The sequence below is a fragment of the Argentina silus genome (genome assembly GCF_951799395.1).
Source record: "Argentina silus genome assembly, chromosome: 1".
NCBI lineage: Eukaryota > Metazoa > Chordata > Actinopteri > Argentiniformes > Argentinidae > Argentina > Argentina silus.
In genome coordinates, this window is record NC_139655.1 from 23510261 (window position 1) to 23523045 (window position 12785).

Below are 12785 nucleotides of genomic sequence, written 5' to 3' on the forward strand. Positions count from 1 at the left end.
TTATTTGGCACAAATAGAAAGATGCAACATTGTGACCGTTTCATCATAATTGCAGATGGCATTTTGTTTGAAAGTGTTGGCACCATGGTTTTAAAGGGGTTGGAGAAAAGATGAGCTAACTGAATAGAAACATGAAATGTAACACATATGGGTTTTCAGATATTGTCAGGCCACATTGTGGGTGAATAGCATGCATTCCAAGAGCCCCTTACATGCAAAACAATAAAAAAAGGTCTATCTTGGTCTTCAATGATCCCCTAATTCAATGACTGTAGTGAGTCAATTAGTTATAATGTGTGTCTAGATTTTTGTAATTATCAAATTCACCATTCATATTGACCAACTCAGTGCTCTCTGAGACCTTTAACATTTGTGGTCTGCATGTTTTGAAACTGAATGTGTGCATTATGAGTACTATACTTTTTGATTTTCTTTTAGTTTATTCATTCTGTATTTAATTATATTCTTAAAATATTGAATTGTCTGCAAGTAATGAATAAGCCAAAATGAAACGGGGCAATAGTCTATGTTTTTCATTATTTATATATTTGCCTTAATTGTGCCTCCAATTTGCCCTGCAGAGATTTTAAATAGATAATTTTACCATCCCTAATTTTTTTGTATAGTGACCTACAACATTTTGTGTCCCATAGAAAGTTTTTTTTTTCATCCAATTAGCCGCTAACTCCTCTCCTTAGGCAACAACAAGTGCAGTATGAGACTGACCCCTCTAAAGTAAAACTGCCTGTCTCTCTACCAGAAAACACCATTATCAGCATCCCTATTCGTTCCACACCCCTAGCTACAGCAAATGTATGCTCACTGTCTCCAATTAAGGCTGGGCTTGATAACACATTTGCACATAATACAAAACTGTTCTTATGAAGGCCACTAATGCAATACTTCAAACACAACTGAGGTCTTTGGGATTTACGACCTGGTGGTGTCTGCATATCACAACGCTATTAGCTGCATGAAACAAGAACATGTTACTGTTTCAGTAAGAACAGCTATGTAGGTGCAAACACCATAACCAATTAAGGGAGTGAAGGTTTGAGAATTCTCATGTCCATGTTGAGGACTATTATGTTTTGTCTCTTGCACTTAACTAATACTGTTACCGATGTGTTACAAATATGCTTGTAACTCTCGGTTCATGATGCAGGTTGTTGTAAAAAAGAACTAATCTACTTGTAACATAAAGTACAATATGAACAGTATGAGGAATGAGCTTACTTTTGGAATCACTCAAGATACACCTGAGGAAAGTTTGTGTTAATTATACATTCATGTCTTTTACTCTAATGTATTTTACTCTACGCATAATTATGTGTCTTTATCTCTGTTATTTTGAGATAATCATGCTTTATTTTAAATTGTCATTGAAGGCATTCTCTCCCCACCCATCTCCTCTGAATTGTGATGCAGAGAAAGGAGGAAGTGACCCAAACCAATAGAAAGAGCAGCCTCTGTCTGTCATCCCTGGAAGAACAGGTGAGAGGGAGCTACAAGAAGAGACACAAGAGGATGTATGGGTCAGTGAAGGGGGGAGAGAGATAAACTGGGGAGAGGAAGACAGGGGAAGAAGGATGTGTGTTGGAGAGGAATGGGGAGAGAGAGAAAGAGAGAGAGAGAGAGAGAGAAGAGGAACGATAAAAGGAAGCAAAAGAGAGTTGGATAGAGTAGAGAAGAGAGAGTATAGGATGCAAGGAAACCAAGTGGGAGAGAGAGAGTGAGAGGAGTGGGGGAGTGTGGTGATCAGTAGAGAGGGTGGAGGCAACAGTTCAGCGGTTACAGTTATTTAATTGGAGAGTGACATTGGAAGCTCTGCTAGTCAGCTCTCCACCATCAATCATACACGTTCAGGAGACGCCCGGGGTGATGTGGAACTCTGTCCCGCCCCCTCTGGATCCCACGGTCGCCCATGTCTCCTCTCCTGCCTCAGTGACACCCCCTCCAGCCCCTCCACCTAGCCCCTGTGACCTCTCCTCCACTTGAGCTTCTGCAGCTCTCATGTCTGCTACGGTCCTCTACAATAACATTGTGTTTGATGTGACTCTTTGTTCAGTGTCTAATGAGGACGGTTTACCAGGAAGTGGACAGGAAGTGTACAGTGTACAGGAAGATAGATAGATAGATAGATAGATAGATAGATAGATAGATAGATGTATTGTCTTCTATTCAATTAAGTAGAGGGAGCCATGGGATAGTAATGTCAACGTGGACATTTAAAAATACATAATTGATCTTTAGCTAGCTAAATTGAGGTTGGCATTATTTTTTCAATAACTGCCAGTCACTGTCATTGAGAACAGATGATTGTTGCATTGATTGGACAATTTCAACTCCAAATAGAGTATTGATTTCCCCAATGGATAGTCCTAGTCAACATCTGGCTGTGCCTACAGTATGACATAAGAGCTGTCATCTATTTATCTCCACTGTCTTTTAGAATATCACAATGAGTACACAGACTGCACACAGGAAAGCTGTCATATCCAACCATCATCTAAATTATTAAGAAAAAAAATAAGGATTATCTGTCTCTTGGTCTGAAGATGTGATATGGCATTATATGGTTAGACAATGTAGTCAAGTCTATAATATATATGACATTACTCTAGTTATTTGTTTTCTGTCTTTCCAAATTGGAAAATGTATTGCCCTTCAGTCCACTTTGTTTAAAGTGATCATCACTGTTAAAAGGAAAGAACGACAACAATAAATGACATTTCTTTTGCACTATGCTGCTGATTCATTTGTACAAGTCTAACAAATATGTCTGTGCAGGAGGGGCTTGTCCAGTATGACTCATTGTAACCCATGTTACATGAACATGCTAGCATAGCATCTCATAGCATGTAACTCATAGGCATTAATGAGCACTGGATCAGAGGGGACCAGGGCCTTGATGTTCAAAAGAAAAGAGCATGGTCCTCTTCTCACAGAAAACAAAAACACCAAATAAACTAATTTGCATAACATTGTATAAAAACAGTGTAAACTCTCTTCCTTTTAGAAGCAGGGATCTTGACTAATCCCCCTGCAAGCATTGAAGGATCCCAATTTCATCAGATGCAATAGAAGAGCATCAATGGATCAAGTGATGTGTAATGGCAGACCTAATCATGGTGGATCCACCGTATCGATTCAAATGGTCATATCCTCATTGTCTGCGTGAGCATGGTAGCTGCGGGCGGATGCCATCAGTCACTCACTGAACCACCATATTCAAGCCAAACCTCATTCAGATTACACTAATTTAGCCTTCCTTCCTCTCCTGCTCTGCCATGGTTAATAGATTAAGGGAGAGAGAGAGATGAAAATCCTGCTGAATTGCAACTCCGGCCTTTCCAGAGGGGCTAAGACTCATTTGTAAGCGCTTGTAAGTCCTCTTCCTAGATATTGCTATGCACATTTGATTTCCCCAACTTAAATTGAAGATATATTTATGAGTAACTGTATCAGAGCGATTGGTTTTAACCTCAAAACGAACATACTGTACATCGGATCAGGACGGTGATGCCCTTGCTAGATGACATGACTTACAAATGACCGCAAGTGAAACTGATGACTCAGTCACTTATGTGACTGGTGACACCAGCTGTTACCATCAGAGATAAAGACAGACGTCTAGGACAATCTTCCACATCTGCATTACATCAGTGTTGCTGGACTGCGTTTAATGTGAACTAATGATATTTCCTATACTTAAAAAGGAAATGTAGCTACCTTTAGTTATCTACAATTCAACATCCTCAGATTCAATAAACCTTTATTATCATTACACACACACACACACACACACACACACACAGATACAGACACTAACAATCTGTCATGCCATATGAAAATGACTAAAACAAAAAAGCAAAACCACTTTTGATTAATAGTTCAGGTTGTGCTGAGCCGTATTGAGACAGTAGACAGGTACACAGGTTAGAGGTCATTCTCACACAGTTCTCTTCCAGACTTGTCCCTGCCAAAGCGAGGCTTTGAAAGAGAAACATCTCACAGAAGACAGTTCATTCACCTGTTTGTGTTGGCTGAGACAGGATCCCAATCTTAATGATGGCTCAGATCAGTGTCTTTCGTCTCTATGTGTGTGTGTGTGTGTGTGTGTGTGTGTGTGTGTGTGTGTGTGTGTGTGTGTGTGTGTGTGTGTCATATAGACAGGAAGAGGCAGTTTCACAAGTCTGAGAGGAGCATACAAGATATATACTATGCCTGAAGTTTGCAGACTATTGCCTATAAAAATGTAATATTGTATGAATTTGAGGAGAAAACATGTTTTATTCCATTGTTCAGTTGACAATAACGTATTCTTCTCTCTCCCTTTGTGTTTTTGTCTAACTCGTTCACACTGCAGAGATTTGGTTCTCCATCAGGATTTCTCTGAAAGGTAACAGATGCTCCAAAGATTGTGACAGCAAATCTTGGCCGTGTGTCATGTCATTTCCAGTTAATAAATTAACTTGCTTGTGTGTGTGTGTGTGTGTGTGTGTGTGTGTGTTTATCTATTGTACAGTGTATTGTGTGACCTTGTAAAATGTACTTTAAACTTTATAGACTCAAAACTTGAACCTTAATGAAAATAATCACACGTTCCGTCTAAAATTAGAAGGAAGCCTACTCAGTGATAGAACACACAAGAGAAGGAGCGACTTCACAGCCTCATCACGCTTCAGCTATGACTTGGAGAAAAGATGAGGGAGGGAGAGAGAGAGAGAGAGAGAGAGAGAGAGAGGTAGGGAGGGAGTGCGAGAGAGAAAAAGAGAAGCAGAGGCACTGGCTTTGTCATTACAGTCTCCTCTCCCGTGGGGAGACATGTGTGTTCACATGCTCCAGTGGGCAGGCTGAAAAATGCACAGGCCTGTTGCATTCACTCTAACAGAGCAATAGTCCTCATGCTTGCCTGCTTGGCAAAGAGCATGTTACCCCCCATCCCCTCATCCCTGAATCCCCTCATCCCTGAATCCCCTCATCCACTTCCTCTTCTCCTCTCTGTCTCTTCATCACCAAATCCCCAGCATCTGTGTTCTGTTTGCTTTGACAAATTGGAGTGATTCTAGCCACTGTGTAGAAAGGAAACAAACAAGGCCTCTCATTCTTCCTGTAAGACATGGGGGGGAAACAAATACAACTAGCAACAAGAACCCAGGTGGTGGTGTCCACAGACAAAACCCCCCGGGATGGGGTTAGACACAAAATGGCCCCTCATGGCTCCAGCCTGGGTTACACAATAGAGTCACCCACCCTGAATTGAGCAAACAGAAACAACTGAAAAGATGTTTGGAAATCATTCTGATGAACCCAATTAAGCAGGTTTAGGAGGGGGAAATAACAGGGATAACCACACACAAATAAACAAACACATCTTGCACAAGAGGACCAAGAAGACTCTGAGGCGGGGTGAGTCTCCTTCCTGTGTGGTTACTGTCCTCTCATTGGGTTACATACTATTGCCCAAATGAATTAGTTTGTTAGCACTAAGGTCTTCTAATTTCATACTTATTTTTCCAAGAATGGTCATATGAATGCACTTGCTGCATCAATGAGAGGGGAGAGAAAAAGAAAGTGTGTGTGAGAGAGAGAGAGCTTGTCTATGATCAGAAAGAGTTACTTTATATCATATAATTGAAAAAAGAACATCAAGCAAACTAAAGGCCTCAAAAACACAAATAATTGCCACTGATCATATTCCACAAAATAATGACAATGTATGGACATGTTCGTTGTCAGCTCATACATATTTTATTGTAATAATAAAAATAATATATTAAATTTGTATAGCGCTTTCACATGGACTCAAAGCGCTTAACATGTCAAAAATATGAAAAATAGAAAATAACAAATAAAAATACAGGAGGACAGTCACAGAACATGCATAACACATGGCCCTTTACATTGAAAGCCTGCCTGAACAGGTGAGTTTTTAGCAAGGTCTAAAAAGAGTCAATACTGTCAACAGCTCTGACATTGTGGGGGAGAGCATTCCACAGGCGAGGAGCAGCAGATGAGAAAGCCTTGTCACCCATAGTGCGGAGGTTCTGGGAACAGTGAGGAGGCCAGAGTCAGCGGAGCGGAGGGAGCGGGTGGGGCAGTATGGCATGAGGAGCTCAGACAGATAGGCTGGGGCAGAGCCATGCAGGGCCTTATAAGTGAGGAGCAGGACGTTGAAATCAATCCATTGATGGACAGGTAGCCAGTGGAGGTCCTGGAGTACAGGGGTGATGTGATGGCAGGTGGGGGTGGATGTGAGGAGACGCGCAGCAGAGTTTTATATGTGTTGTAGTTTGCTGAGCAGATAGGAGGGGAGGCCGAGGAGCAGGGCATTGCAATAGTCCAAGCGTGAGGTGATGAACGCATGTATGAGTCGTTCAGAAAAGGAGAGAAATGGGCGGATCTGGGCAATGTTGCTGAGGTGAAACAAGGACAGCTGTTGTGTTTTATCGATGTGGGTGTCAAATGAAAGGGTTGTGTCAAGAAGGACTCCCAGGTTTTTGGCGTGTGTGGAGGTAGTGACCATCACATCCTCAATGGAAGTTATTGGTGTTGTTGATGTGTGATTTTGAACCAATGAGGACAACCTCTGTTTTATCACAGTCGAGTTTTAAAAAGCTGCTGTGCATCCAGGTTTTTATACTTTGTAGGCAGCAGTTGAGCGTGTTCAGTGCAGGTGAGGTGTCAGGTTTGGAGTGGATGTAGATTTGGGTGTCGTCTGTGTAGTGGTGGTAGCTGAGACCATGGCTACAGATGATGTGGCCAAGGGGGAGCATGTAGATAGACAACAGCAAGGAGCCCAAGACAGAGCTTTGTGGGACACCATGGAAAGACCAGTGGATGGGGGTGACTAAACACTGTTGATGGTGACAAACTGTTGTCGGTTGGTGAGGTATGATTTGAACCAGGATAGGGCCAGACCGGAGAGACGAGCAAGGCTCTCAAGCCATTTCAGCAGGATGGTGTGATTGACTGTGTCGAAGGCTGCACTGAGGTCCAGGAGGATGAGGATACTCCTGAAGCCAGAGTCAGCACTCATCAGGAGGTCATTAGTCACTCCAACAAGGGCTGTTTCAGTGCTGTGTTGCTTTCTGAACCCAGATTGGAAGGGGTCGAATAGCTTGTTGGAGGCAAGGTGGTTTTGGAGTTGGCTGTACACAGCATGATCCAGCACTTTGGAGAGGAAGGGGAGGTTGGTTATGGTCCTATAGTTGGTATAGCATGGTAGTATTATGGTATAACATTGATGACTTCAGATACAGAGCTTATTTAAGTAAGACTTTTGAAGTACAATAAGACTGTTGAAAGGAAGATGATTTTCAATCATGTTGGCCCTTTGGGCCTTACAAAAATTTACAATGGTACTACAATGACATGGTAAATATTGAGTAAGCATGCCAGAATCCATATGAGAATGCAAAAAAACTTTTGCTTTTGTATTCTACAGTACTCTGACCTATTTGGAAAATCTATAATATACCCACAGACATGTACTCTCTTAAACCCCTCAAGGTTATCATAGTTAAATGACCATAACAACAGTTAACGGTTACACATAATTATAATTAAAATCATACATTCAATCTCAGTCAGTTCAGTTCAATCATAATGTTTTATTGAACTGAACTGATTGAGATTGAATGACTTATGTGAATACAGTTTTTCAAATAAGTCAACCTGCTACCACCTTGGAGCACACACACACAAACACACACACACACACACACACACACACACACACACACACACACACACACACACACACACACACACACACACACTGTTCATAGTATTTTTCCTGTACAGCTTCTCCTCATAATGTAGCTAAGTGGATAGCCCTCTTCACCTCCGTCTGAAGGAGGACGTCACTGAAGGAGGACGACAGCAAAGGCTGTGAGGGGAGGGGAGGCAGCTGGAGAGAGTGTGCTTGTGCAGCTACCTACTTCAAGTAAAGATATTGCATCACTTAGAATAATATAGAATATGTAGAATATGTGGTCCTCTGTGGCTCAGTTGGTAGAGCATGGCGTTAACAACGCTTAGGTTGTGGGTTCGTTTCCTGCTGGGACCATATATACTGAAAAATGTATAAATTCACTGCAATGTAAGTCGCTTTGGATAAAAGTGTCAGCTAAATGGCATATATTATTAATAATGAGATAACACACACACACACACACACACACACATGGGGAGGCTGGTGGAGGTAGAAATCAGAAGATGGGCTCATTGTAAGGCATGTAATGGAATGAGGAATGGTATTAAATAAATCATGTGTTTGATACCATTCCTCATTCCATTCCATGGATTACAATGAGCCCGTCCTCCAATTTCTGCTTCCACTAGCCTCCCCTAACACACACACACAAGTATGCATGCACGCACACACCGATGCACACACACACACACACACACACATACATACACCTGCGTGTGTTTCACCACTGCATGATGAGCAATGGTGACCACTTCCACTTCTCTGTTCCAGAACTCCGTAGATATAGGCCTACTGAAGATAAGGAGCTAAATAACACCTAATCATTTTCCCTATAAATGTATGTTTCATTGCCAGTATGAAAACAAATGTACTTGTCAATGTAATCTGATACGGAGACAAGTGGATTATTCAAAATTAATAATATCATACTTTGTCAGCACCTAATATTTCTGAGCCACTGTGGGCAAGGTGATGATGGTGATATTACAATGATAATAATAATAATGATAATTAAAGCTTCAAGCAGCGATTAACGGGGTCTAAGCCTCATGGCAAGGTCACAGGATCAAACAACTGTCTGAGAATGGTCAAGGGAGAGCCTCAGAGATGTCTAGGTTTATATTAATAGGGTAGACTGTCTTTGATTTATCAGCTTTTATGTGATAGACCACGCCCACAAGCCCAACAGTATGACCAATCATCACTATGTTTAAGATATTGGCTAAAACTGTACCCCAGGGCACATGTACCACATTTCATGACATTTGGTGAACCACATCAAGAAATATCAAAATATAGCAGTATACAGTTGCCCCTTTTTTGTTGATTTGCGTGTGGTTTAAGGGGTATCATCCTGAGAGCTTAATGGACCTGTTTCATCATGATAGGATTAATTGTCTTTGACTCATAACCATTTATGTGAGAGGCCCTGCCCCCTGGACAATTCATTGGTTAATGAACATGTTCGTTCAAATGGTAAACAAAATGGATCCTGTGAACACCTCATTCCATTGATGCTACATACCAAGTTTGGTGCAGGTCAATAACTGGAAAAGCCTTAGCATTTAAGGTGTGTTCTGTTAGTGTATCCTGTCATTTTGAAATCTGATTTTTCTTTATTTTTATTTTTCTCCAAAGCTGCTTTGCGGATCTGCATTCAATTTGGTATACATCATCTATGGACAAAGGTCTTTCCATGGTCTTCCTTCTGAAGAGACAGATGTACAGTATGTAGCAAATTTTAGAATTCTCGGTACGGGATGAGAGTTGTGGCCTTTCTAAATGTGGCCAGATGGCATGACAATGCATGACAGGGTGTGGCCTATGGCCCTTTACCATCATGCCAATGTGCAAGCTCCTCTGCCTTACCATGTAAAAGTTATTTGCATACAAACCCTAACAATAATGTACAATTAACAATCTTTCAACAGGCCTAATTCCAGATTTTAAAATGAATTTACCTTTGCCTTAAATATGATTTGGTGTGAAAATACGACATTATATTTAAAATGTCTGCTTCTGCATGTGTGTTTGATACCATTCTTCATTCCATTCCATGCATTACAACACTGTCATGTCTGCCAACAAGGCTACAGCACAACCAAAACCATCAGTCATAAATCTAGCTACTGTATATGTAAAGGCTATCTCTGATACTGCACCAACAGTCAAACAGATTGCAAGTTGCACAAATTACCTGCTAGATAAATTGCCCGCCAATATACTGTATATTTGGCATTGAATACGGGTAAATTACTAAACTAATCCCACCTACTGATTGGTTAGGCCACACTGATTAGGCTACTCCTAAAGCCCGCACTTCCAAGCTGTGTAGCCTGAAGAATTATTTGAAATGCATAAATGAACACAGCCATTTTATTATTTTTGTGATGTAAAATGGAATTGATTACAGTTCTCTGAAATATGCAACATTTTGGCCACAGTAAAATCAATGGTTGCAAGTCAATCTTCCATGCAGGAACTAACAACATTTGTTAAATGAAGAACTTTACTGTTCTAGGGAAGGCGTGGGCCTGGATTGAACTCAGCATTCAAATTTCTCATCTCATCTCTTGCCATAGGGGGAGGGGAAGTGGCTAGACAGATTGTCACACTATGAAATGATAATGGCTTGTTGTAAGCGGAGCTCAAGCAAGCAAACACTGGAGCTGCAGCTAAAGGTATAGCATACAGACCATGAATGTCACACATATCAAAAACTGTCCAAAGCTACAATGACACGACACCTATATAAAAGTTATTCATTTGTAGCCAACTATATGATATGCCGGACATGGGCGAAAAATAATATAAAAAATATACAGACAGTTAGACAACTACAAATGACTAATTGGATACAAACAGTAAAAATATAATTTGGTTACATATTAACATTTGTGAGTTTTATATATCCGGCTATAGCCTACAGAATAATATGAATAATAACATGTCAACATGACATTTTACTTTCACTGATCACAGTAGGCCTATACCAGCCACACAACTACCAGTGTCACCCAGCATCATTACAATTGCAGGCCACACACCATGGGCCATGATACTGTTGATAGTCTACCCCCTCAGTCGTCTCTGATGAACAGCGGATAGATCTCACACCATGTAACCTAATGCAAATGTTGTGTTGTGGTCATATTTTTACAGGCCAAAAAACTGGAAAACATTACAGAGATGCTCTGGTAATGATTAAATTACCCTGCCTCTGGCTTAGATTGCTTTCTTGTAATACTGTCATTGGGCTGCTTTCAAATAATAGGTTATAATATTGTAAAATAAGCACTACTAATTATGTAAGCCTACATGCTACATCTAACAGCCTAGGAGACACAGGATGGATGGGACAGGAGGAAACATTGTTTTTTTTTAATCCATTGAATAGGCCAATCTTGATTGGCATCTTCCCCTACTAATGAATGAATGAATGATCCTAAATTAATAAAAAATAAATGCTGGTCAGATCCAAAAGAACTTAGCTAAAACTTCTCCTCAATAAGTCCAAAAGTGAGCCTCAAGTCAAGCATGACTCGAGCACCATCTACAAATCTCAAATAATTCTGTCCTTGGGCTGGTAATGAATCAAATAAACAGGTCAATGTAATTGTAAAAATGGCTAGGCCTAAAGGTAGAATAGCATTAAGTCAAGGGAATCAGATCCAACGATTTCTGACCATTGTGGTTAAGTGGCGCTCTCATAGGTACAGTAGCATGCGCATCTGATTGTCCCTTTTATCCCAAACTAACCTTTAAACTTGGACTGCTTTCAAATAATACCATCAAATAAAACAACAAAGAATGAAAGGCTATAGCATCCTGTAAAATACTGTCTGCTTTCCCACAATGCCAGTGTAAATGATGAAAAAAAAATGAAAATATAAAAAAATGAAAAGTGCACTACAGCAGAGATTCTGACTAAGCTTGACAGAGGTTGGTGTGGTTAGTTATGGTTGCTAATTGCTGATTGGTGAATGTCAATTGCTTTTTTGAACGGTCAATTGTGCAGGATATCCAGTAATTTATGTACAGTAATTGATTAACATGATAGTGTGTGTGTGTGTGTGTGTGTGTGTGTATGTGCGTGCGTGCGTGCGTGCGTGCGTGCGTGCGTGCGTGCGTGCGTGCGTGCGTGCGTACGTGTGTGTATGCATGTAAGTGAGAGGAATACTTAGAAACAAACATCAGTGTAAAGTTTTTGATGAATGGATGCAATCAGAACATAAAACTGAAATTGCAAAAAGATCAGCATTGTTCTTTTCATGGTTCACATTCCCTCAAGGACAAACATGTCTCATAATTAATAGCATCCATTTAAAAGTAACCACTCCCTATCAATCTACAGTCTCTCTCAGTTAATTCCCACCCACTTCAAACTTCAGACTATAGTTTTCTCATATAATGACAAGTGTGTTACAGCACATGTAAGAAAAGTCACCAAAAAAGAATACCTTCTCCAGTCTCTTTTTCCTCCAAGGCTAAGTTTTCCTTCACTAGCATAGCACAATCAAGAGTGGCAGGAGCTGATTGAGCCGGGGCCCGGTGTCCAGAGGGAGAGGCTGTGGCCCTTTAAGCCTGTCTGAGAGAGTCTCTCTGGAGCCACCATGACTCTGGAGTGTGCTGGTGGGGGCCACACTGCCTTAGTCTGACATGGGGCCCCCCTGGGGCCCGTGCACAGCTGCCATGATCAAGAGAAAGGACCAAAGTGGACACAGTGACAGGGGGCTGATGTGGCAGTCCACATCTGTCACAGCTTTCATTTCCTGCGCCACACCATTGATTCCCTGGGTGGCTGACATTACTGACACCCTTTTTTAATCTGTTCCAAAGAGCTTGACCTGCAGGGTGGCTCTCAGGAGTTGGGAAACACTGCATTAGTTGAGGAATTAAACAGTAGGAAATAGTTGTTGTAGCCTAATCTTTGAAGGTAAGAAGCACTGCAGACGTGTCATTGCTGTTGTCAAAGAAGCTTGACATATTGCTTCAAGAGCATGAACAGGAGAGTGTAGCAAGTGTAGACACAAGCTCACATTTGGCTGACAAAATTAAAAGTCAT

At 41.0% G+C, this 12785-nt stretch overlaps 1 protein-coding gene across 1 annotated transcript in view; it reads right to left on the reverse strand.

Annotated features, from left to right (window-relative positions):
- Window positions 1-12528, reverse strand: part of LOC310810778 (cadherin-7-like) — a gene marked incomplete at its 5' end in the record, with an annotated part of 79525 nt that extends 66997 nt beyond the window's left edge. Inside the window, 4 exons of the mRNA XM_083678629.1 lie at window positions 6035-6217; window positions 6591-6750; window positions 6879-7208; window positions 12380-12528. Of these exons, the coding sequence (XP_083534755.1) occupies window positions 6035-6217; window positions 6591-6750; window positions 6879-7208; window positions 12380-12528 (822 nt within the window). The remainder of the gene's footprint in view (window positions 1-6034; window positions 6218-6590; window positions 6751-6878; window positions 7209-12379) is intronic.
- Window positions 12529-12785: the final 257 nt, after the last annotated feature.